This window comes from Mauremys reevesii, linkage group 26, assembly GCF_016161935.1.
Source record: "Mauremys reevesii isolate NIE-2019 linkage group 26, ASM1616193v1, whole genome shotgun sequence".
Lineage (NCBI taxonomy): Eukaryota > Metazoa > Chordata > Testudines > Geoemydidae > Mauremys > Mauremys reevesii.
The window spans coordinates 15093708-15120327 of record NC_052648.1 but is presented as its reverse complement, the minus strand read 5'-3'; the positions used below and the strand labels follow the sequence as shown (position 1 = coordinate 15120327).

The window sequence follows — 26620 nt, the reverse complement described above, 5'->3', positions numbered from 1 at the left end:
AATGTCCTCTTGCTGACCAAGGGCCCCTCCCCATCCTCAAGCTCATCTTCAATCCTTGATACCTGGGAGCACTCCCTCATCCTCCTTGATTCTCCACTATGCTTTGGCTGCCATGACCAAGGACTCTCTTCATTTTCCTTCTACTTCTCCAATTGCCCACTCATCTCTGTTGGCTCCTTCTCCCCAACTCTAAAATAATCATAATTCACAGCACTACAGGAGGGAAGGGGTAACAAGCCTGTCCAGAGGTGACTGATGTCTCTGGAATCAAACCTAGGTCATCGATAGGTATCCCCTTCACACTGTATCTCAGCAGTTGGAGTTTCCCATACAAGAAGATGGTCTGGTAATAACCTGGAGATTGGTTTGGGATCAGGGTTTGGATTCTGGCTGCATGTGGGTCTGGGGTTTTTATTCAGGCCCATTTCTAATGCTGGTAGCGCAAGTGAAGGGGTGTAACTGGATGTTTGCATATGAGCCAGGGATAAGAGATGACTTGTGATATGGATCTTTGCACCTGAGTGACTCACCTGTTGTGGATACCCCACCCAGCATTTTCTATGGTCCCAAAACCAGGGCTTCTGTAAAGAAACAAAGTGTAATTTAACTATGAGAATCCCAGCTGCCTAATGAATAGGAGATACACTAAGCACCCCTGTATTCGTATCCTACACTCTATTGTACTAATCTCTGTACAGAATATGCCTTGTGAGGTATCATTTGAAAACTTGCTCATCAATAATATCATGGTGAAATATATGAAGCAACAGTATATGTAAAGTTACGAAATCCCCCTGTATGATGTTATTAGCACATGGTCAAAACCACACAGCCCAGCCTAGGCAAAGGTTGTTAAATGGGATCTCTCCTAAACAAAGGAATCCATGTTTACCTCAATTTACATATAAGTAGTAAACAGGCTCCTCCAGGCAGCAGGGGAGAAGATGGCAGGAGACAAAGCAAAGTTGCATTTCAACAAACACAGGTAAGAAGGAGGAGCATGGAGCCTCCTCCACCAGACTTCATCTCACCTTCTTTATTGTTTGAATAAACTTTGCTTTGAGGGGAAATCTTGAGAAGAATCCACCTCAATGGTTCACTGGACTATCAAAGAAAGGGGCAGAGAACCTCAAGTTCTCTCTCTCTCTTTCACCTAAGATGACAAAGGAACCAGCACCTTTGAGCCTGGGGAGAGATCCTGACCAAGGAAAGGGTCAGTCGCCATCTTGTTGGAAGACTGTGGGTGAGAAAGACCATCTTGAACAAAGCCTTGAAACAAACCTTGCTAGATTAAGTTGAAGTTTTAGACTTTTAGATGTGTGTTTTCACTTTTATTTGCTTGTAACCCTTTCTTATACTTGAATTCACCTAAAACTCTATCATCTTTCGTTATTAAACCTGTTTTATTTTTTAATCTAAACCAATCCAGTGCTGTGTTTAAACTGAGCTGTTTGGTAACTCCAGTTAAATTAGCAAACTGTTGAATATTGACCCCTTCAAGAGGCAACAGATCTTAATATCTGTACTGTCCAGGAGAGGGATGGACAGTGCTGAACACACATTTTTGGGAAAATCTGGGACTGGGAGTGTGCTGGGGTCACCCTGCAGGTAGGAACCAAGGCTGCTGGAAGCCAGAGTGGGGCTGGTGTGTTGCTGACAGGCTGCTGGGGTCAGAGCTGCTGGACCAGGGCTGCAGCTATACACAGACACTCAGGGTGTGACCTCCATGCTGGTAGCTATTTGTGAGGCGCTCAGGGTGGGAGCTACAAGAGCAAAGCATAGTGGGGCAGATGGCGAGAGAACCCATCACTGGTCTGGATTACACCCAGAATGTGACAATTGGGCCTGTTTCCATTATACATTGTCATGTTTTATTATGGGCTGAGCTGGTTGCACCACCAGGTTGTCTGGCACTTTTCATTTTAAGACTTTTTTCAGTTGCTTGTAACTTTGCCAATTGTTAACTGTTCCAGCTGAAATTTCCCATGCCGAGTTTCTTCCTCGGGCGGAATATTTTGGGAAAGTTTCTGCTAAAAAAGTCCAGAATGAGGTAATGGGGAAATACAATGTTTTTCACATCTTAAAAATATTCTTATAACCATTTTATTGAGATGCTCTAGCACTTCTGTGCTCTAGAGCAGGTCTTGAAATTAGACAGCGAGGGGTTGTCCTGGTGTCAGGAAGGTGGCTTTTGCTGTCTCCGTGAAAAATCACACCGGACTTGGCCAAGCAAAGAGTCTGTGAAAAATCTCAGGTTGCACATCCTCAGTGGAGACTAGTTACGTTGGCAGCTAAATTCTCCTAAGAGTCCATCTGGACCGAGCATGCTCCTAATGCTGCCCAGACTGAGAATGTGCCAGTGCATCATCCCACAGAGTGACAGACGTGCTTCATCCCAGGCAGGAGAGCTAAGCAAGACTTTCTCCATAGTTGCTCTTCATGGTGCTGGTGTGGTGGCCCCTGCTAATGCTAATGCAAAGGAGATGGAGGAAGCAGCTTGAGAAGGGTGAGGAGGGAGGACCTAAGCTGGTAAGGGTTAGAGACAGCAGGGGGTTGAGAACCTGCAGAGGGGATGGTGAGAAGCAGCAATAAGAGTCTGTGTGTGTGTATAGGAGCAGAAAGGGACATGGACTAGAGCTATGGAGGTGCGGGGTAGGATCAGGCACAGGCTTGGAGGAAGCAGAAGACTCTGTAAACATTAGAGGACATTCCCCTCTAGAACCTGAAAACGAACCCAGGATTCCTGAGTCTTACCATTCTTCTGCTGTCAGCAAATATCTCTGACTCCCACTGGCCAAGTGTGTGTCTCATCCCCCTCTAGTGTAGTCCAAGTAGAGGATGACAATCTGCTACTGCTGTCCATTAGCTCCCGTGGCAGAGGTGTGTGCTATGGATCTAGAAGTCCCAACCCTGCTGCTGACCCATGTGGGGCTCAATATGGTTTTAAAAACATAGGACATTTCATCCACAAAAACCACATGAACAGAACATTAAGGTTGCAAAGTCAAGCACTCAAAAGTTAGGAGATGCTAGAGTGAAGCTTGTCTGTGCACATCCTTCTATATCACTAAATGATCACAGAGGGGAATGAGTGGTTCGGGGGTTGACAATCTGCTAGGGATCCTTTCACATCCAAGATGGAGGTTGAGCTCCAACCTAAATTAATCAAGACCAAACGTGTTTACCATCTAGTGGCTGACGTGCGTTGCAGAGGGTGTGTAAGGTCAGGTCCAAGTGGGCATGTGTTTGAATTATAAAATCTACCATTTCAGCTGACCCGAGTAGGCACCGCTTATATACTCACATCGTACAGGACAGCAAGTCCAGTGAAGAAAGAAATGAAGTAAAATGTAAACCTCCAGCTAAAACAAACAAAACAAAGCACATTAAAACTCCATCAGAGGTCAGGCTACAGCTCTGTGCTCAGTGTCAGCCAGACATTCATTCAAACAGTGACACTGTCAAAGGCACATGGGCTGTGGTGGTATCAAATGCTCATCCAGATGATAATAAATTATAGTAACACTTTGCATGTCTCTAGCACTTTCGATTCCAGGATCTCCAAGAACTTTACAAACAGTAATTGCTCAGCCTCATAGGAGATAGGAAAGTAACATCTCCACGGTACAGGTGAGGAAACTGAGGCACAGAGTGGGTAAATGCCTTGCCCATGATCACCCAGAGAATAAGCGCTGGGAATACAACCCATCTCTCCTGAGTCCCAGTCCCAGGGAGAAATCCTGGCCCCAGTGAAGTCCATGGTAAAACTCCCATTGATGTAATTAGAGCTTGGATTTCACCCACCTCTTACAGTGACACAGGTACATTTAATTCTCTCATCCCAAATATTCAGGTGCTAAGTGTTTGTCAAGATGCCTCCATTCCAATAACTTATCACTTCCCAGAATCCTGTTCCTCTATATGGTAACTAGCCCAGTCTAACACATCTCTGGGATTGGTGGAGGGAATGAGTATAGGGGAACTGGGATATTTTTATGCCAGGAGCAACAGGCTTCAAACCATGGCTTTTCCCTCGCTCTGACCCTGACATATGCAAGGGCCACACCCGCTCAGCAGCTGTGATCCCTGGCCAAAGCAGACTTTCAGCAGCGTGTGACTCCTGGCATGTCAGCTGGGCTCAGTGGAATGGGATTAGCAGAGACTATGGGGATTTCACTGGACCTGTTCCTTTATTTTTGATCCCTTATTTTTCTATTCCTCCTATGTATGGAAATTGCTGCTTGCATCAGCCCCTGCATGGTGGTACAGGTCCACTGTTATGTACAAGAGCTTCAGCTCCCAGGCCCTGCCTGCAAGAGATGGGCACCCCAGGGCATAGAGTGCCTCAGCCCCTGTACACTGAACATATTCAGACTGGTCAGTGCATCAGAGACGTTAGACATGGCAACAGCCCACTAGGTCCTCTAGTCCCCCTTCCTGGGCACCTACAGAATGTTTCATGGAGTCAGCGATGGCCAGGGACCTTTCTGATCTAGTCTGACCCCCAGAGAATGTCACCGAGCAATGCAGACACGGGGTGAGAGGCATCACACGCAAGACCGGCGCTGTGACATTCCCTCTCTAGCCTCCTTCCAGCTGAAGCCAGTGGCAGTGGTTGCTGCCCAGAACCTCTGATTTTGGGGACTTACATTTTTGCATGCCCAGCTTGAGACATCTTTGCTGTCTAAACTTGGGCACCCAAAACCCGAGGAACATAAGAACAGCCGTACCGGGTCAGACCAAAGGTCCTTCTAGCCCAGTATCTGACTACCGACAGTGGCCAATGCCAAGTGCCCCAGAGGGAGTGAACCTAACAGGCAATGATCAAGTGATCTCTCTCCTGCCATCCATCTCCATCCTCTGACAAACAGAGGCTAGGGACACCATTCTTACCCATCCTAGCTAATAGCCATTTATGGACATAGCCACCATGAATTTATCCAGTTCCCTTTTAAACATTGTTATAGTCCTAGCCTTCACAACCTCCTCAGGTAAGGAGTTCCACAAGTTGACTGTGCGCTGCGTGAAGAAGAACTTCCTTTTATTTGTTTTAAACCTGCTGCCTATTAATTTCATTTGGTGACCCCTAGTTCTTGTATTATGGGAATAAGTAAATAACTTTTCCTTATCCACTTTCTCAACATCACTCATGATTTTATATACCTCTATCATATCCCCCCTTAGTCTTCTCTTTTCCAAGCTGAAGAGTCCTAGCCTCTTTAATCTTTCCTCGTATGGGACCCTCTCCAAACCCCTAATCATTTTAGTTGCCCTTTTCTGAACCTTTTCTAGTGCTAGAATATCTTTTTTGAGGTGAGGAGACCACATCTGTACACAGCATTCGAGATGTGGGCGTACCATGGATTTATATAAGGGCAATAATATATTCTCAGTCTTATTTTCTATCCCCTTTTTAATGATTCCTAACATCCTGTTTGCTTTTTTGACTGCCTCTGCACACTGCGTGGACATCTTCAGAGAACTATCCACAATGACTCCAAGATCTTTTTCCTGACTCATTGTAGCTAAATTAGCCCCCATCATGTTGTATGTATAGTTGGGGTTATTTTTTCCAATGTGCATTACTTTACATTTATCCACATTCAATTTCATTTGCCATTTTGTTGCCCAATCACTTAGTTTTGTGAGATCTTTTTGAAGTTCTTCACAATCTGCTTTGGTCTTAACTATCTTGAGTAGTTTAGTATCATCTGCAAACTTTGCCACCTCACTGTTTACCCCTTTCTCCAGATCATTTATGAATAAATTGAATAGGATTGGTCCTAGGACTGACCCTTGGGGAACACCACTAGTTACCCCTCTCCATTCTGAGAATTTACCATTAATTCCTACCCTTTGTTCCCTGTCTTTTAACCAGTTCTCAATCCATGAAAGGACCTTCCCTTTTATCCCATGACAGCTTAATTTACGTAAGAGCCTTTGGTGAGGGACCTTGTCAAAGGCTTTCTGGAAATCTAAGTACACTATGTCCACCGGATCCCCCTTGTCCACATGTTTGTTGACCCCTTCAAAGAACTCTAATAGATTAGTAAGACACGATTTCCCTTTACAGAAACCATGTTGACTATTGCTCAACAGTTTATGTTTTTCTATGTGTCTGACAATTTTATTCTTAACTATTGTTTCAACTAATTTGCCCGGTACCGACGTTAGACTTACCGGTCTGTAATTGCCGGGATCACCTCTAGAGCCCTTTTTAAATATTGGTGTTACATTAGCTAACTTCGAGTCATTGGGTACCGAAGCCGATTTAAAGGACAAGTTACAAACCTTAGTTAATAGTTCCGCAACTTCACATTTGAGTTCTTTCAGAACTCTTGGGTGAATGTCATCTGGTCCCGGTGACTTGTTAATGTTGAGTTTATCAATTAATTCCAAAACCTCCTCTAGTGACACTTCAATCTGTGACAGTTCCTCAGATTTGTCACCTACAAAAGCCAGCTCAGGTTTGGGAATCTCCCTAACATCCTCAGCCGTGAAGACTGAAGCAAAGAATCCATTTAGTTTCTCCGAAATGACTTTATCGTCTTTAAGCGCTCCTTTTGTATTTTGATCGTCAAGGGGCCCCATTGGTTGTTCTGATGTACTTAAAAAACATTTTGTTATTACCTTTAGAGTTTTTGGCTAGCCGTTCTTCAAACTCCTCTTTGGCTTCTCTTATTACACTTTTGCACTTAAGTTGGCAGTGTTTGTGCTCCTTTCTATTTGCCTCACTAGGATTTGACTTCCACCTTTCAAAGGAAGTCTTTTTATCTCTCACTGCTTCTTTTATATGGTTGTTAAGCCACGGTGGCTCTTTTTTAGTTCTTCTACTGTTTTTCTTAATTTGGGGTATACATTGAAGTTGGGCCTCTATTATGGTGTCTTTAAAAAGGGCCCATGCAACTTGCAGGGATTTCACTTTAGTCACTGTACCTTTTAACTTTTGTCTAACTAACCCCCTCATTTTTGTATAGTTCCCCCTTTTGAAATTAAATGCCACAGTGTTGGGCAGTTGAGATGTTCTTCCCACCACAGGGATGTTGAATGCTATTGTATTATGGTCACTATTTCCAAGCGGTCCTGCTATAGTTACCTCTTGGACCAGCTCCTGCACTCCACTCAGGATTAAATCTAGAGTTGCCTCTCCCCTTGTGGGTTCCCGTACCAGCTGCTCCATGAAGCAGTCATTTAAAGTATCGAGAAATTTTATCTCTGCATTTCGTCCTGAAGTGAAATGTTCCCAGTCAATATGGGGATAATTGAAATCCCCCACTATTATTGGGTTCTTAATTTTGATAGCCTCTCTAATTTCCCTTGGCATTTCATCATCACTATTACTGTCCTGGTCAGGTGGTCGATAATAGATCCCTAATGTTGTATTTTTACTAGAGCATGAAATTTCTATCCATAGAGATTCTATGGAACATGTGGATTCGCTTAAGATTTTTACTTCATTAGAATCTACACTTTCTTTCACATATAGTGCCACTCCTCCCCCTGCATGACCTGTTCTGTCCTTCCGATATATTTTGTACCCCGGAATGATTGTGTCCCATTGATTGCTCTCAGTCCACCAGGTTTCTGTGATGCCTATTATATCAATATCCTCCTTTATCACAAGGCACTCTAGTTCACCCATCTTATTATTTAGACTTCTGGCATTTGTGTACAAGCACTTTAAAAACTTGTCCCTGTTTATTAGCCTGCCTTTTTCTGATGTGCCAGATTCTTTTTTATGTGACTGTTTATCATCTGATCCGGCCCTTACATTATACTCTTCAGTCCTCTGCTCCTGACTATAACCTGGAGATTCTCTATCAGACTCTCCCCTAAGAAAAGTCTGTGTCCGATCCACACGCTCCTCTGCAGCAGTCGGCTTTCCCCCATCTCCTAGTTTAAAAACTGCTCTACAACCTTTTTAATGTTTAGTGCCAGCAGTCTGGTTCCACTTTGGTTTAGGTGGAGCCCATCTCTCCTGTATAGGCTCCTCCCATCCCAGAAGTTTCCCCAGTTCCTAATGAACGTGAACCCCTCCTCTCTACACCATCGTCTCATCCACGCATTGAGACTCTGAAGCTCTGCCTGCCTACCTGGCCCTGCGCGTGGAACTGGGAGCATTTCTGAGAACCCAGCTTTTGCCTTGACCTCCCTGTGCCTCAGCTTTGTCATCTGTGTAATTGAGCTGATTTATACATAGCAGTTTCAGAGGGGTGTTGGGGGGATTACAATTGCTGAGCACCCAGCAAACACACTGAACCAAAGGGATGCAGGAGCTGAGCTTTGCTGATGTAAACTGGTGGGGCCACCTGACACCAGCAGAGGAGCTGGCCTAGCCTCTGGACAGCACCGTCTAGGGTAATCACTGTGGAGGGGGATGAGCAGCACCACAGTAAGGGTTCAGTAGCAGGAGTCAGTTTAAAGGGGGCAGAGGAGGTCCAGAGGAGGGGAAGCAGCCTCGAGGGTTCTGAAGGCAGGAGAAGGACGGGGAGGGGTGTCAACAGATTTTTCAGGAGACGTCATGTTTGAAAGCAGAGGTGATGGAGCCTGTTGCCCTGGAATTTGACATTCCTGCGTGTACCCCAGAACTTGACAGTGCTGCAGTCAGCCATTTTCAGGGCCGCCCGGGGGGGGGCAAAGGGGGCAATTTGCCCCGGGATCCGCAGGGGCCCCCAAGAGAACAGCTGAGGCTCCCGCCTCCGCCTCTCTCCTGGAGCCCTAGCACATCAAGCGGCGTCCTCAGACAGCGCCGCAACATGTCTCCGCCAGGGCCCCTGAGCCCCGCCCCGCTCAGAGCCGCGTGGGGAGGGGGCGGGGCTGCGAGCTCTGGGCTGAGCTCAGCTGCCTCCGCTCGGCGGGGAGCTCCCAGCCCGCCCCTCCCCACGCGGCTCTGAGCGGGACGGAGCTCAGGCCCTGCCGGAGACACGCTGTGGCTGTTCAGCGACGCGCTGAGGCTCCGGGTGAGGAGGGAGCCGGGGGTAAGAGGCTGGGGCCGGGGGGGTTGGCTAAGGGGCAGGGAGTCCTGGGGACAGTCGGGGCACAGGGAGGGGGCAGAGATTGGGGCGGTCAGGGGCAGGGAATGGGGGTTGGATTGTGGGCGTTCGGGGCTCTGTCAGGACTCAGCGGGGTGGGGTGGATAGGGGTTGGGGCAGACAGGGAGCAGGGGTGTGGTCCCAGGGTGGTGGTTGGGGGGGTGGGGTCTCTGGGGGATGGTGAGGGGACAAGGAGCAGGATGGGGCGGGGATTCTGAGGGGGGCAGTCGGGGTCAGGAAGTGAGTGGGGGTCAGATAGGGGGCAGGGCCAGGCTGTTTGGGAGGCACAGCCTTCCCTACACTAAAGCTCATTCAGCAGTTTGAGGCTTGCAGAAGAGCCAAGTTGTTAGGTTTTCCATTAGTGCTCCCATCCCTTTCACTTCTCAAATGCCAAATTATAGTCTACATGTAATTTCAGTGCCATAGGGAGATTCATGTCAGGGGAGGGTAGCTTCATTTAAAATTAGCCACTGGGGGGAAGGATCACATGAGAAGAGCAATATCCTTCCCAACCCTACCAAGGGAGACCCCCCTCCCCTGCATTCCCTGAGGCTTCAGAGGAGTTAATTCAGTGGTTCTCAAACTTTTGTCCTGGTGACCCTTTCACATAGCAAACCTCTGATGCGACCTCCCCCTTTATAAACTGAAAACTCTTTTTTATATATTTAACACTATTATAAATGCTGGAGGCAAAGCGGGGTTTGAGGTGGAGTCTGACAGCTCACGACCCCCAGTAATAACCTCGTGACCCCCTGAGGGGTCCTGATCTCCAGTTTGAGAACCCCTGGATTAATTTAATTTTAGCACCCTGTGTCCATTCACATGCATGTGCTATTTTGAGCATTTCAGTTTTGACAACATAGGCTCATCCCAGATTCTGGAACAAGCTCAAATGCTCAGTTCGTGGAGTATGTACATAAGCTATACTAAAGGCAAACCCACAGTAACCGTCTCCAGTTTGTGAGGGACCCCATGGAGCCAGTCTCTAGGAAACAGATAACTGCATGGAGGTTAAGTCCATTAATGGCTATTAGCCAGGATGGGTAAGGAATGGTGTCCCTAGCCTCTGTTTCTCAGAGAGTGGAGATGGATGGCAGGAGCGAGATCACTTGATCATTACCTGATAGGTTCACTCCCTCTGGGGCACTTGGCATTGGCCATTGTCAGTAGACAGGATACTGGGCAGGATGGCCTTTGGTTTGACCCAGTATGGCTGTTCTTATGTTCTAACCTAAATGAACCCAAAGTTATGGAGACAGATATGAGTCAAGAAAGCCAGCAGAGTATCAGAAACCTGGAAAAATCTCTGCCTGGATGGGCTCAGGTGTTTGGTTACAAGCTGAGGTGGTTCAAAAGTTTTGGATTTTTTTTTTAAGCAGAATTTTTTTATTGTTTCTTTAAACAATCAAATACAGCAAGCAGCAAATATTTGGCTACACACTTCTGAAACCTCAAACCATGTTCAGGTTTTGGCAGACTAATTTCAGCTTTTCAATTAAAAAAACCACAACAAATTTTGAAGGAAAGCAGACATTGTCCGTGATTTTTTTCTGCTTTTTAAAAACCCCTAGTTTTCGATCCAGAAAAAGTTTTGATGGAAAATATTTGTCCAACCCTTTTAATGAGCTTTAGTGCCTTTTAGCACTAGCTGATGCTGAGAACCAGTGATACCTTGTAAAGAAGTTTTCTCAAAACTGGGTTTGTGCCGAAATGCGGAAGGTTTATTTTTCCCAAGGGCGCCTGTGGAGGGGAGCAAGTGGGGCAATTTGCCGTGGGCCCCACAAGGGCCCCCAGGAGAATATAGTATTGCAATTTTTTTATAGAAGGGGCCCCCAAAATTTCTTTGCCCCAGGCCCCCTGAATTCTCTGGGCGGCCCTGGCCATTTTGTACGTTCAGCCACTGCCAGCTGAAAACCAAACATCACATCACTGGGAATAATCTTAGGCCTTTGTCAGACAAGGTCAGAGAGCTGCGTACTTGCTAATCAGACTGGGAGGATGGGCCAGAAAGTTATGGAAGAGTGAGTGGAAAGCAACCTTGGTTTTAGGTGCCCTGACATGTCGCCGTTATGGATGGAAATACTAGAAGTGTTTTGAGATACCGAGCAGTTTGTTGAAATTAGGAGAATTGGTGACCCAGTGGAGGTTGTTATGCTGACCCACTAGGAGTCACTATAGGCTGTGTGCTTTGTTAGAGGAGTTAGCTATAAAAGATTAGGTGAAAGTGAATACCTCGGAGCAGCCCGAGGGAGCTTTTCTCTGCGCAAGGAGCTGACATCTAAACTCCCCATCAGCTGGATGGAAAGACGGCCCCTGGAAGCCAGGCCGGTGATTACTTAAAACCATCTCAGACTGTGGGTAACTATATCTGGGATGTCCTAGCCCTACTGCTTATGTGTAGAGCTTAAATCCAACAACCTGTTGTTTTAGATAAGAGCACGCTTGCTTGTATTAACCATTTATCAGATGGAAATTGCTGTGCTCCCACTAATTTATTCCTGAAACTGCCTGGAGTGGAACAGTTAGTTACCCCTGCGTTGGGTTCTGAAAACCCCGGGTAACAAGCCCGTTTAAAGGTGAGGAATGTAAGGGCAGATAGGGATCAGAAGGAGTGAGGAGGGCAGGTGTAGGAGGAGACAAGGCCAAGGAGACAGTCCAGGGGCTGAAGGTGGAGGGAAAAGTGAGGCCTCTGATTTAGGGTAGGGAGGCAGCACAGGATGGGGGAGGCGAAGCAGAGGGGCAGCGGGAAGGGCACATTCCAGCTGGGACCCGGAGGTGCTGGGAGGCTGTGCACTGACTGCAGAGCTCAGACCCTGCTGGAAGGTTGAAGTGACCCAAGGCCTCTGGCCATAGCACTCACCTGGCCTCACAGAATTTTGTAGTCAGGCTGGGTTTGTCCTGGTTCCGCCGGTATCGGAACCACCTCTCCACCTTTCTGGTGGGCAAGTCACACTGCTTGGATAAGCTGATCAGTTCCCCCTGGAAAACAGCCAAGGAATCTGGATTCAGACTTGTAGCGTCACAGATTTTAAGGTTAGAGGGACTGCTGTGATCATCTAGTTCAGTGGTTTTCAACTTGTGCTCTGCAGACCCCAGGGGAGTCACAGACTATGTCTAAGATTTCCAAAGGGGTCTGCACCTCCATTCGAAATTCTTTAGGGTTCATAAATGAAAGAAAGTTGAAACCATTGATCTAGTCCAACTCCCAAGCCACAGACCCTCACCCTGTAACCTCTGTCTGTGCTGAAGTGTATCTTTTAGAAATACATCCAGGCTTGGTTTAAAGGCTTCAAGTAATAGAGAACCACCACATCTTAGGTCACCCAGTGGTTACTTACCCTCCACTGAAAATTTATGCCTTATTTCTATTTGTCTAGCTTCAATTTCCAGCCTCTGGGCTATGTTATACCTTTCCCTTGTTGCTTTCTAATTCACTAATTTGTTTCAGCACCTCTTTATAGCACCCCTCAATCCCTGGCAGCACTTCATCTTTATAACTGACACAAGCATACCTCCATACTCATAGAATCATAGAATCTCAGGGTTGGAAGGGACCTCAGGAGGTCATCTAGTCCAACCCCCTGCTCAAAGCAGGACCAAACCCAACTAAATCATCCCAGCCAGGGCTTTGTCAAGCCTGACCTTAAAAACCTCTAAGGAAGGAGATTCCACTACCTCCCTAGGTAACCCATTCCAGTGCTTCACCACCCTACTAGTGAAAAAGTTTTTCCTAATATCCAACCTAAACCTCCCCCTCTGCAACTTGAGACCATTACTCCTTGTTCTGTCATCTTCTACCACTGAGAACAGTCTAGATCCATCCTCTTTGGAACCCCCTTTCAGGTAGTTGAAAGCAGCTATCAAATCCCCCCTCATTCTTCTCTTCTGCAGACTAAACAATCCCAGTTCCCTCAGCCTCTCCTCATAAGTCATGTGCTCCAGCCCCCTAATCATTTTTGTTGCCCTCCGCTGGACTCTCTCCAATTTATCCACATCCTTCTTGTAGTGTGGGGCCCAAAACTGGACACAGTACTCCAAATGAGGCCTCACCAGTGCTGAGTAGAGGGGAATGATCACATCCCTTGATCTGCTGGAAATGCCCCTACTTATACAACCCAAAATGCCATTAGCCTTCTTGGCAACGAGGGCACACTGCTGACTCATATTCAGCTTTTCGTCCACCGTAACCCCTAGGTCCTTTTCTGCAGAACTGCTACCCAGCCATTCGGTCCCTAGTCTGTAGCAGTGCATGGGATTCTTCCGTCCTAAGTGCAGGACTCTGCACTTGTCCTTGTTGAACCTCATCATATTTCTTTTGGCTCAATTGCGTTGAGGTGGTAGGCTCTCTTTCCCTAGTGAACCTGGGGCAGAGGGTGGGTGCTGCTCCTGTCTACCAGGGCAGGGCCCCGTGGCTGTGCTGCTCAGGGTATCTGCCCCCTTGCAGAGGGGTAAAGGAAGCTGACCAGAGAGCAAGTGTGAACAATCTGTACACCTTTCTGAAAGGGCCTGGACTGCCAGGGCTCTCAAGCTGTTTCCTTGATCAGCAATCCCTTCTTCCAGGAACTGGGGAGCTCTGTGTTGCAGTCCTGCCCCATCACAGTGCCACCCAGCCCTGCGCTGGGCCCACCCATCTGCAGGCTGGATAAGCCTCACAGATGCTCCAGGTTGGGGCTGTTGGGGCCCAAGGGAGCTCTTTAATGCCTTCCTGACATGCAAAGCCACCATTAGCATCTCTGCGATGTCCTTCTCCCTCATGGTCCCTTGAGCTCATCGATTCACCTGCAGGTTTTCTGCTTCTGATAAACCTAATGAACATATTTGTGTTTATACCTTTAGCTATTTGCTCTTCAAATTCATTCTTAGCCTCCTCCTCTCCACTATATATTTCATCTGCCATAGCTGATTCCTTTCTATTGGCTGGATTTCCATTGTTGTGTCAGATAACCTTCTGAGTCCTGCCATTTAATCACACTGGGGGGAATCCAGGCATACTGAAGGCAAAGGGAGTTTTGCTGCTGACTTCAGGAGAGCCAGGATTTCACCCATTGTTTATCTTTTGCTTTCCTGTTTCTTTTCTTGTTCAGGGTCTCTATGCATCTGAGGCTCTCTTCTGGCTGTTTATTTTGGACCCAATCTGTTACAAAGGGCCTTTGTCATTCTGCATCTGAAATGAAACCTCAGCACTTCCAATTGCTAGCAGGGGAAGGCTGGCCAGGTTACTGTGGATCAGGAGTTCTGCATTCTGTTCTGGACTTTGTCACTGGCTTGCTGCATGACTTTGTCCTGGTCGCTCAGTCCTCTGAGCACCTGCGTCATGGTGGGGATCATGCTAGGGTACCAGGAGGTAAAACACATCCATGTGGGTGGTGTGCTTTCTCATAAGAAATGCCAGATTGAATCAGTCCCCGGGTTCATCTAGTTCAGTATCTTGCATCTGAGAATGACCAGATCTTGAGGAACACAGAAGAAACCCCACAACAGGCAGGTGTGGGATAATCGCACTCTACACAGGTCACATGCTAATCCCTCATAGATTGATTTAAACCCCAAAGCATGAGGTTTCAACTCCCTTCCAATTCTCTCCTTGAGAGCAGGAACAACTAGAACTCTGGATACTGCTGTCAGAACCTTCAGCTGTTGGAGAACTCTGCCCAGCAGTAGAACCCATGCCAAGAGCACTGTCTCCTCATCTCCTGCCGGGAAATCCCACAGTTTCATATTGGGTGTGTGATGATGCCGAGGACAGTGGCTTGTGGTACCTGCCAGTAAGACCGATTTCAAACTCACAGGCTTCATAGCAGCACACGACACCACTGAGCAGTGTAGCTGTCGAGTGGAGTCTGCAGGCTGAACTTTGGTTGGATTGTAAACTTTTTGGGGGGTGCCTTGGAGAACAGCTAAGTAACTGTCAGAGTCTAAGAGAGCCTGACTTGTCTTGCGGTGTTTGACAAGTAATGTAGAAATACACACAAAGAGGCCATGTTTAAAGGCAGATGAACAAGGAGTCAGGAGTTGACATCTGAACAGGACATTTTTCTTTTTGGGGTAGCAGTGCCCTTGCCCCCGGAGTTTTGGAGAGAGTCTGGCATCCTCCTCCTAACTCCCCTAAGCTCCAGCTGCCTAATGCACCAGAGCAGTCGCCTCTTGTGTGGAACTGGGAGCTGCTTCTGATGATGCTTTGAGAGGTGCTGGGTGCTCCCAGCTCCTACTGCAGTCAGGGAGATACTCAGCACCTCTGGGGACCTGGCTGCTTGGCTAAGGCTCTAAACATAGATGGAGTTGCTGAACTTTATGCTGCCAAATTTGAGAACTTTGGCCAGAAAGTTTAGTTCAATGAAATTCCAGCTAGACAGTGATAAGAAGGAGCCCAGGAACAAGGGGCTGGCAGAGGGAGAAGGAACTCACCTCCTTTGGATCCTTGCTGCGAGTAGCGTAGAAGGTTTCCAGCGCAGGATTGGGTGGAGCGTTCAATCTCACCTTGTCCCTCAAACCCAGCTTTCTGCTCAGGGGCCGGGCTATGAATCTGCAAGAGACCCCAGCAGGGTTCAGTCAAGAGATGATTATTATTGCCTTACAGCTCCCAGAATGTCTTAGCTGTTCTCCAAGGCACCCCGCAAAAAGTTTACAATCCAACCAAAGACAGCACATAGCATGCAGGTGGGGAGGGAGAACGTAGGCCCGGGGCACAACAGAAACATTCTTCCCAGCCCTGGTCTTCGTGCCAGGGACACTATCAATCTGATAGCTAGTAACAAGCAGTTTGGGGTAATACCCCAGTCCTGGAGTCCCTGGGCAGGTCTCACATTGAAACATGTGAGAGAAAAAACATCTTTTTAAACAGGAAAATATGTTTGTGAGGCCACAGGCAGGGGGTTGAGAATTCAATGTCCCCATTTTTTAAATTCTCTCTCTCTTTTTGCAGCTGGAAAGACCCTCATAAACACGAGCAAATGATGAACAAACAGGGGCCATGAGACACTGACTAGACACCAAGTACAGACAACCCCTTTTCTTTAATAAGGCATTGAAACCCCAGGGGCACTAAATGAACTGCCCCTCCCTCCCAAAGGATGATGTGTTCCCAGGTAATTAGCACTGTATAGTCAGACATTTTCCCAGGTGTGCATGTGCCTCCTGGGGGGGAAAAAGGCAGAGTCCCTGCCTGAGGGCCTATCACTAATGCTGCAATATCAAGTTCTCAGGAGAACTTTATCTGCACATGCAGCAGAAGCAGCAGGAAGTTTGTGCCCAGAGTGATAACAGCACCTCTAGATTATCTGTCAGATCAGAGATGATTTGCAATCAGTGTTAAGCAAAGAGTTGTAAAACCCAGGAGCAGTGCAGGATGGTGGTTAGAGCAGAGAACAGACAGGTCTGGTCTAAACAGCAAACTGTCAGGAGCTCTCATCTGGCTTGACAGAGCCAACTTCTCCTTGATCCTCTACAGGGGGATCTTTGCACCAGGTTTTCCTGACACGAGACAGACACTGGATAGTGTGCTTGCTTCTTACCAAACCAGAGAAAGGGCCTGGTGCATGGCTGCCCTGCAGCCAGGTTCCTTAACTTTACCAGACTTTGCAATGTTCTGCAGCTCAGCCTCTTCTGCCTAACCAGGGACAGTCCATGGGGGAGAAGAAAGAACAAGCTTATTCAAGTATCCTACAGCCTAGGGGACAGTGCACTGAGCTTGGAAGCAGGAGCCATGAATTCAAATATCAGAGGGGAGCCGTGTTAGTCTGGATCTGTAAAAGCAGCAAAGGGTCCCGTGGCACCTGATAGACTAAGGTGCCACAGGACCAATACGTCTGTTAGTCTATCAGGTGCCACAGGACTCTTTGCTGCTTTTACATGAATTCAAATCTTACCTCTGCTGGCTGTTTCTATATCTGGGCACTTCAGAGCCTCAGACCTCTATCTTAGGAGGCGGTCACACTTCTACTTCACACATGTGTTAACAGAGAGGTTGCACAAAGTCACTTCAGGAAGGTCTGGGAGTAGAGCTCCTGTCTCCTATATGGCATACATAAAGCTCATCTATCCAGCCCCACTGCCTTCTGGAATGGGGCCCATCTCTGTGTTTGCCTCTCTTGTCTGTACCCCCCTGGCTAAACCACCCAGGATTCCTGATCTCCAAAACTCCGCTGGTGTCTAGCAAACCGCTGACAGTTCTCCTAGTGGCTGTTCCATACAGAGGTTAACAGCCACTCCTTTAGCTCAAGTGGTAGAGGACTGTGTGGTGGAGCTGAAAGTCCAGGTACAAATCCTGCTGAGTACCCATGTAAGGGGCTGTTTTTCTAGAGTCCTTTTCAAAAACCAGAGTGAAAGTGTCCTTCCAACAGACACTTAGAGAGAGGCAGAGCAACCAAAACCTCAGTGTTCTACGTCCTGATCATGTGTCACACAACTCTATTACTCATGTCACACACCAGCGGGTTTGGAGGGTGATAGATAAGCCTCTACCTCCTCTGTGCATAGCCACCCCAACAGTAACCCTCCCATCCCCAGGGTGATTGCTCTGCATGGGCAACGGGGTGTCAGGGATGGGGCAGGGCAGGTGCTTTGTATGGGGAGTGGGGGAGGTTGGGGTGTCAGGGATAGGAGGGGGCAGGGAGTATGCTCTGTGTGGGGAGATTGGGGTGTCAGGGATAGGAAGGTGCAGGACGTGTGCTCTGTGTGGGGAGTGGGGAGTTTGGGGTGTCAGGGATAGGAGGGGGCAGGGTGTGTGCTCTGTGTGGGGAGTGGGGAGGTTGGGGTGTCAGGGATAGGAGGGGGCAGGGCCAGTGCTCTGTATGGGGAGTGGGGAGATTGGGGTGTCAGGGATAGGAGGGGGCAGGACGTGTGCTCTGTGTGGGGAGTGGGGAGGTTGGGGTGTCAGGGATAGGAGGGGGCAGGGCCAGTGCTCTGTGTGGGGAGTGGGGAGGTTGGGGTGTCAGGGATAGGAGGGGGCAGGACGTGTGCTCTGTATGGGGAGTGGGAAGGTTGGGGGTGTCAGGGATAGGAGTGGCAGGACGTGTGCTCGGTTTGGGGAGGGGGGAGGTTGGGGTGTCAGGGATAGGAAGGTGCAGGACGTGTGCTCTGTGTGGGGAGTGGGGAGGTTGGGGTGTCAGGGATAGGAGGGGGCAGGACGTGTGCTCTGTAGGGGGAGTGGGGAGATTGGGGTGTCAGGGATAGGAGGGGGCAGGGTGTGTGCTCTGTGTGGGAAGGTTGGGGTGTCAGGGATAGGAGGGGGCAGGGTGTGTGCTCTGTATGGGGAGTGGGGGAGGTTGGGGTGTCAGGGATAGGAGGGGGCAGGGTGTGTGCTCTGTATGGGGAGTGGGGAGGTTGGGGTGTCAGGGCATGTGCTCTGTGTGGGAAGTAGGGGAGATTGGGGTGTCAGGATGGGTGCTCCGCATAGGGAGCGAGGGGAGCTACTAGGACTGGGTGGAGGGCAGCTGGCTGAATGCTGAGAAGAGGGCTCTCAGCAGTTTACATCTCAGACTGACTGTCGGCGATACAAGGGGTGAGGGACAAAAGATCAGCCCCCCAATATTTCCACTGAGGTGGCACTAGCTTGCCCCCGCCTCAGCTCTGCTGCCCGGCTGAGTGATCTTTTAATGCTGCTTTGATGTTCTCCTGTCTCCGTCTACCTCTGGCACGTCATGACCAGATGGTGAAATCTCACTACCTCAGGCACTGGCTGGGACTGAAGAAAATAGATGGTAACTAAGCAAAGTTACAGTGTCTTTTGCTGTAGATGCTTTTGAGCCCAGTCCTGCTCTCACTAACATGGATGGGGATTTAGGCCTGGGGTTTCTTTCCTCCTCCGAGTCAGGAAGGTTGCACATGCTGGATGCAGACTGACTCGTTGTTTAATTGAAAATTAAATCCTGTCCCGTTTCCTCCTCCTAGCTCATTTTCTGTGCTAATTACAACCTCACAGATTGCACCATCAACTCTGGAGTCTTGGGTCTAAGTCACCAGCTCCATGGAGGAGGAAAGGAGGGAGCCCCCGGAATAAACTGGGTAGGTTCCTACAGCAAGAGGAGACAACGGGAAGAGCTGCTTAGCATCGCCACGCAACTGCTCCTGCACAAGAGAGATGCTGAGACAGCTACTCAGACCTGCCACCATGCAGGAAAAAGGTCACCCAGGCAACTGTGGATCAGTGCATGCCACAGACCCTCCACGGCCTTCTGCACAAGGCCTGCTGAGCCTCCGACCAAATGGCTCTCCTGACACAGTCCTTCTGAAGAAAAGCTCTGCCCTGCCCAACTGTGCCTGCAGGGCTTCACAAGCCATTCACAACTCCCCGATTGGACACTGGGACTTTGTCTCCCTTTAGCTCAGTGACGGCTTGTCATGACCCCTTCACATTTTCCACAGGGCTGCATCTCCATGGAGACTTGGGCATTAGTGACATGTGAGAAAAACTGTTTGAAATGAAGCAAAGTTGGTAGCAATTTTTGTTGTGAATAATTATGGCATACAATTCTGTTCCAGTGAATCTCAATAGGAGTCCTGGGCTCTCATAAACGTTAATGGACATTTTAGGTCATTCACTGCAGTGGGGCCAGCACTGTACATGAGGGGCCAGCTTCTCCATCCCACTGAGGCTGATTTCTGCCCCTGCCGTGGTGCAAATCATTCTTAAAGCTGTCTGAGCTGACTTTCTGGAGATCCCCTGGCGGGGGGAAATCCCTGGTGCCAGAGGGCCAGTGCAGCCAGTTCCATGTCACCGTTCCATACAGCTCCTCTTTCCTGAGGAAGGGCACTGCCGGGAGCCTCAACCTCTGGCTGATTCCCGACTGGCTGGACTTCCCAGGGAGGTCAGAGGCAGCTGGCTGTAAGATAATGTAGCCAGGAGGATGCTCTTTCTTTTCCAGAGACTGTCCCTGCATCTGCCAATTACCTATTGCATCTGTTACAAAACCCAAGAACTAACTCATAAGGAAACGAATAGTCAAGACTGTCATAAATCTACATAGCCAGAGTAGAACTACATTAATTTTAATAGAAAGAAGTGCATGTTTCATCATGGCAGCCTCAACTCTGACACAAAATAAATGCCGTCCTCTCACGAGCAACTGCAAAATATAAACACACACAACGGCTTTCTGCAAAAGAAACAAATTACGCACACGAACGCGCGCACACACTCATTAATGATATATCGGTTAACCTTAAACATGTGTCCACATACATTCAAGTTGATAAATTATAGACTTTCCTATTATTACATAGAAAACAAATGTTCCCAAGCAATAGCAGTTCTAAGTACTTTACCAAACAAATTTACTGTCAGATGAATAACGTTACATTAAAATCATTTTAAAATAATAATTTAAAAATAAATATAAAAATAATACAAAAAAACCCATTGGATCAGAGTTAAGGTTGTTGTGTTGTAATGGAATATGCATTTTCTCTATTTGATAAGGATATTCTTATTATGCAAGCAAAGGAATAAAAAATCTTACTCTAAGTACTCATTTCCTGCCATTTAAGGGCCTGGGTTTTGCAAAAATAGTTCATCAATTTCAGTGTTGTCACTTAGCAAGCATAACTGTTTGTTTTTTTCCCCAATGGTTTTTGCTTCTAGAATATCAGTGAAGGCTGAGCACTTTGTCTGATAGAGATCAACACACTGATCTACGGCCATAAATGAGGGAGAGGGATGTACTAAGTATAGTTTCAGGTAAGTTATTTTCAATATCAATCTTTGAAAGCTGAATTAAAAAGAGTGAAACAATGGACCTCTTATATCTCTGGATGCGGTCTTTGTGTTCTCTCCATAACTTCCACGTGTATAATGAGTGGTACAGCTTTCCATTCACATTCAGAGGCTACTTCAATTATTTCTATGAACAAATTGTGCTGTTGGCCTTGAGCACTGAGCTCCAAGGTTCACCTTCTTAACTTGTCCAGACTTCTCTCTTCAAGGATGTGGTGGCTCAAGTTATTAAGCTGAACGTAAGACTGTGAAGGAGGTATGCACTTGAAGAGGACAATACCCAATGTCCATGTCCATTGGGAGTTGGGATGAAGCATGAGTGACGAAAATGGTTTCTGTAGATAATGTATTTGGTAACTCGTCTCCTTGGCTTTTGGTTAGAACAAAGAAATGTGCTTCCCATAAAGGAGGAAGGGTTTTGGCCAATGAAGATGGGGCCAATAGTCTTTGAGCTGGGTGGGCCACATACGGCTTCAATCTAGGAGAGGAGTTTTCTTTCACACAAGGTTTTCAGCTTATTTTGTAGCTCGAGCTTACAGCACAGCAAAGCTTTCCCCTAAAGCACTTGACTCTCCCTGGAGTTTGGACCTACCCTTTGTTTTCATGGTTTTCTCTCTCCCTCTAGTTCTGGAAGATGCCAGTGCACTGTTTTCATCAGACAGTGGGATCCAGTCACAAATACAGCCAGATGAGGAAAGTCAGTGCAGGCACCTGGAACAAAAACTGAACTCTAAAGGATGAAAATATGTGGGAGACAGTCCCAGCACAAGGGAATGGACACAGGAGACTGCAGTCACCCTTCTCAAACAGTGACCTGCCAAGGACATGACATTGGCTGATCTACCCCAGAGCACCCTGGCGGGCAGCCTGTGCCCCAGGGGTAGAGCTGTCACACTGCTCAAGTGCACTGCAGAACACAAGTGCTCGACTTGGCCATTCGGAGGGGCAAACTGACTTCCAGCAATGTAGCGCTGCAGGGTCTGCACTGAGTTATGAGTTTCCTCCAGAAGCACAAGACCACACAGAGGTTCTGTGCTTTTCCACTGGCCCCTGAACACCTGCAGCTCTGCACCTACCTCCCTGGTGCACAGGGGGTCTGCAAGTAAATTCAGCCACTGCCTGGGCTCTATTAACTGAGGCAACGCAGAGGCACCCACACCGCACTACTGCTCATGTCCAGCAGTGGAGGAGGCTGACGACACCTGTACGGGGAGACTTTGGCAAACCAGTAAAGTGCCTGAAACCACTATGGCTTATTGTTAAAGACAGCCTAGTCAGCAAGCTGTTAAAAGCAAGTCTCAGCTTGACCAAGGCAGGAGGGGAGGGGGGTTTAGGGTGCCACTGAAAGGGCGGCTTGACCCCGCGTCCTTCCTGATAAGAATTGGGTTGAAATTGCTGATACATGTGTTTTAAAAAAGTAGGATATGCCCCAGGAATGTCTATTGAGGTCTCAAGGCTGCAAGTTCTGGAAAAACCCACATCTGGTTTATCAATAATCAGAAGGAACCTCTTGCTTGAAACTGCTTACTTAACAAGGTTTCTTTAATTACTAATGTATAAATAAGGGGAAAAAGCTTGAGACAGGTGGGACTCGTTTCGGGACTGGCCTCTCCCTCTGGATGCATCTTGTGTTCCCCGGTGGCAGACAGGCTGCCGCTGTATCACTTGAAAGCCACACTCAGCTTTGGTAATTATCAAGGGTTGGGGGTGTTCTACTAACTTCTTGCGGACATGTGTAAGTGCTTGAGACTAAGTAAAGTTTAGCTTTAAGTGAAAGCACTCTCGTGTTGTCCTGTTTGTGCCAGCCATCTATCGGTCGGACGGCCGTGTCTCCCCTGATTTATTTCCTGACACCTCCTTGCACAGAGTAAAGTTACCAAGAGCTTTGGGTTGAAAGAACCCCGGGTAACAACACCCATCTCCCTGAAACATGGAGGGACAAGATTCACCCAGGGAGGGTCCCCTCTCCACACTGATCTTGGGGGCATAATCCCCCTCATCCCTTGGCGCTTTACTGAAAGGCAGACATTACCTTCTAGTAAAGGCTGAGAAAGGGGAACGGATCCTTCCATCCTTGTGACACGATGTGTATAGGAAACCCCGAAGCAGGATGGACCGAGCTGGGTGGGAACTGAGAATCCAAAGTAGAACAGCCGCCCAGCACACTTATGATGTGGCTCACCTGCTCTGCGAGGCTGCTCCTCGGCATGGGCACTGCAAGGGAGCGTGGGAAGAACACCACGCACAGATTCAAGGATTTTAAGGGCAGGCCAGATCTTTGTGATCTTTGTCAGGTCAGACTTCTTGCCCTAAAGTCTGTCCTCCCGCATAACCAGGCCACAGACTCAGCCAGTAATTGCTGTATCAAGCACAGTAACTTCCGGCTGAGCGGGATACAAGAGACCCCATGTGATGGAGAATTCACCACATCCCTTGGAGAGTTTTTTCAATGGTTAGTTATCCTCCCTGTTAAATGTGCACCTGATTTTAGCGTCATCTTCCAGCTGCTGGATCGTGTCAGTCATTGCTGGCTTGAGTTTCACCATGACAGAACTTCTCTGGAAATCTGGCTGAGACATGAGCTCAAGTCCTGCCAATGGAGACTGCTGCTGATAAAACCCCGTAGCATTTAGTCTGCATCACGGCTCTCCAGCTGGTGCCCAGTTGGGTGTGGAAACCCTGGGCCAAGCCTAGAGTAAGAGGGAATAAACTTGTCCCTGAAAGAAAAACCAGTCTCCCATGCTTTGATCCAGGGCGCCAGGGACCTGGCTTTCAGCTCCAGCAGACATTGACCCAGTAATGTGATACAGTGTTTGGTGAGTATTGCTTGAATGTAGGACACAGTGCAGTTCTTTATCTTCATATATAAAAATATCCCAGCATGTCAATGCAGGAATAGCAGACACCACGTGGAGAGTCTCTCTGTTAAAACATGCACCGCTGGAGAGTGCAGGGCAGGATCTGAGCTGAGAGGGATAACATCTCCCATCTCCAGAATGCCCTGCCTCAGCAGTGTCCCAAGGCGCTTTACTCATTTAAAGTGATACACAAATGGCTGCACATCCCCCGAAAGTGTTTCACAATTCACAGTCACGACACAACATGTCAGGGCAGGAAGTGGAGATCATACCCTACTAAACTGCAGGAGTATTTACACAAAGATCGTGGCCTTGCCCTGGCTGGACACCATAGCAAAGACCCTGACTCTGCGGGGCAGGGAGGAAGTGCCATGGGATGCTTAATGAATGCAAGAAGCCAGGACCTCTGCTCTAAGACTCCTCCAAAGGACCTGAAAAAAGTCAAATAGTTCCCTTGAGCTAGAGCCTGGCTCTGCCGGACACTGTCTCTCCCTCCTACAGCCCACTGGGAACTGCAGCTGATGGAACTTGGGGCTGGTTAGCCCTCAGCATGCACAACGCCCTGCAGAATGGCCTAGGAGCACTCCTCACGGACACCACATGGATGAGAGACATAGGAGAAAACAGCCAGCCATTCCATTAGAGGGAGAGACCCTTCCAGCAACAGTGCTCCCGACAGCATGCTGGCACACTGGTTCAGGACCACCATAGAATCATACGACTGGAAGGGACCTCGAGAGGTCATCTAGTTCAGTCCCCTGCTCAAAGCAGGACCAATCCCAACTAAATCATCCCAGCCAGGGCTTTGTCAAGCCTGACCTTAAAAACCTCTAAGGAAGAAGATTCCACCACCTTCCTAGGTAACCCATTCCACTGCTTCACCACCCTCTTAGTGAAAAAGTTTTTCCTAATATCTAACCTAAGCCTCCCCCATTGCAACTTGAGACCATTACTCCTTGTTCTGTCATCTGCTACCACTGAGACCAGTCCAGATCCATCCTCTCTGGAACCCCCTTTCAGGTAGTTGAAAGCAGCTATCAAATCCCCCCTCATTCTTTCCTTCTGCAAATTAAACAATCCCAGTTCCCTCAGCCTCTCCTCAGAAGTCATGTGCTCCAGCCCCCTAATCATTTTTGTTGCCCTCCGCTGGACTCTTTCCAATTTTTCCACATCCTTCTTGTAGTGTGGGGCCCAAAACTGGGCACAGTACTCCAGATGAGGCCTCACCAATGTCGAATAGAGAGGAATGATCACATCCCTCGATCTGCTGGCAATGCCCCTACCTATACAGCCCAAAATGCCATTAGCCTTCTTGGCAACAAGGGCACACTGTTGACTCATATCCAGCTTCTCGTCCACTGTAACCCCAAGGTCCTTTTCTGCAGAACTGCTGCCTAGCCATTCAGTCCCTAGTCTCTAGCAGTGCATGGGATTCTTCTGTCCTAAGTGCCGGACTCTGCATTTGTCCTTGTTGAACCTCATCAGGTTTCTTTTGGCACAATCCTCTAATTTGTCTAGGTCCCTCTGTATCCTACCCCTACCCTCCAGCATATCTACCACTCCTCCCAGTTTAGTGTCATCTGCAAACTTGCTGAGGATGCAGTCCATGCTATCCTCCAGATCGTTAATGAAGATATTGAACAAAACCAGCCTCAGGACCGACCCTTGGGGCACTCCACTTGATACCGGCTGCCAGCTGGACATGGAGCTGTTGATCACTACCCATTGAACTCGGCGATCTAGCCAGCTTTCTATCCACCTTATAGTCTATTCATCCAGCCCATACTTCTTTAACTTGCTGGTAAGAATACTGTGGGAGACGGTATCAAAAGCGTTGCTAAAGTCAAGGAATAACACGTCCACTGCTTTCCCCTCATCCACAGAGCCAGTTATCTCGTCATGGAGGGCAATTAGGTTAGTCAGGCATGACTTGCCCTTGGTGAATCCATGCTGACTGTTCCTGATCACTTTCCTCTCCTCTAAGTGCTTCAGAATTGATTCCTTGAGGACCTGCTCCTTGATTTTTCCAGGGATTGAGGTGAGGCTGACTGACCTGCAGTTCCCCGGATCCTCCTTCTTCCCTTTTTTAAAGATGGGCACGACATTAGCCTTTTTCCAGTCATCTGGGACCTCCCCCGTTCACCATGAGTTTTCAAAGATAATGGCCAATGGCTCTGCAATCACATCCGCTAACTCCTTTAGCACCCTCGGATGCAGCGCATCCGGCCCCATGGACTTGTGCTCATCCAGTTTTTCTAAATAGTCCCGAACCACTTCTTTCTCCATAGAGGGCTGGTCACCTCCTCCCCATGCTGTGCTGCCCAGTGTAGCAGTCTGGGAGCTGACCTTGTTTGTGAAGACTGAGGCAAAAAAAGCATTGAGTACATTAGCTTTTACCACATTCTCTGTCACTAGGTTGCCTCCCCCATTCAGTAAGGGACCCACACTTTCCGTGTTCTTCACCTTCTTCTTGTTGCTAACATACCTGAAGAAACCCTTCCTATTACTCTTAACATCTCTTGCTAGCTGTAACCCCAAGTGTGATTTGGCCTTCCTGATTTCACTCCTGCATGCCTGAGCAATATTTTTATACTCCTCCCTGGTCATTTGTCCAAGCTTCCACTTCTTGTAAGCTTCTTTTTTGCATTTAAGATCAGCAAGGATTTCACTGTTAAGCCAAGCTGGTCACCTGCCATATTTACTATTCTTCCTACACATTGGGATGGTTTTTTCCTGCAACCTCAATAAGGTTTCTTTAAAATACAGCCAGTTTTCCTTGACTCCTTTTCCCCTCATGTTATTCTACCAGAGGATCCTGCCCATCAGTTCCCTGAGGGAGTCAAAGTCTGCTTTTCTGAAGTCCAGGGTCTGTATTCTGCTGCTCTCCTTTCGTCCTTGTGTCAGGATCCTAAACTCGACCATCTCATGGTCACTGCCTCCCAGTTTCCCATCCACTTTTGCTTCCCCTACTAACTCTTCTCTGTTTGTGAGCAGCAGGTCAAGAAGAGCTTTTCCCCTAG

The 26620-nt window shown here is 48.1% G+C and overlaps 1 protein-coding gene across 3 annotated transcripts in view; it reads right to left on the bottom strand.

Moving 5' to 3' along the window:
• The window catches only part of LOC120391689 (ceramide synthase 2-like), a 141981-nt gene that overhangs the window by 31454 nt on the left and 83907 nt on the right, over positions 1–26620 (bottom strand). For all 3 annotated transcript variants that reach the window (XM_039515647.1, XM_039515648.1, XM_039515649.1), the window contains exons 3-6: positions 15438–15555; positions 11893–12011; positions 3305–3362; positions 531–581 (exon numbers count right to left, since the gene is read on the bottom strand). In XM_039515647.1, the coding sequence (XP_039371581.1) occupies positions 531–581; positions 3305–3362; positions 11893–12011; positions 15438–15555 (346 nt within the window). The remainder of the gene's footprint in view (positions 1–530; positions 582–3304; positions 3363–11892; positions 12012–15437; positions 15556–26620) is intronic.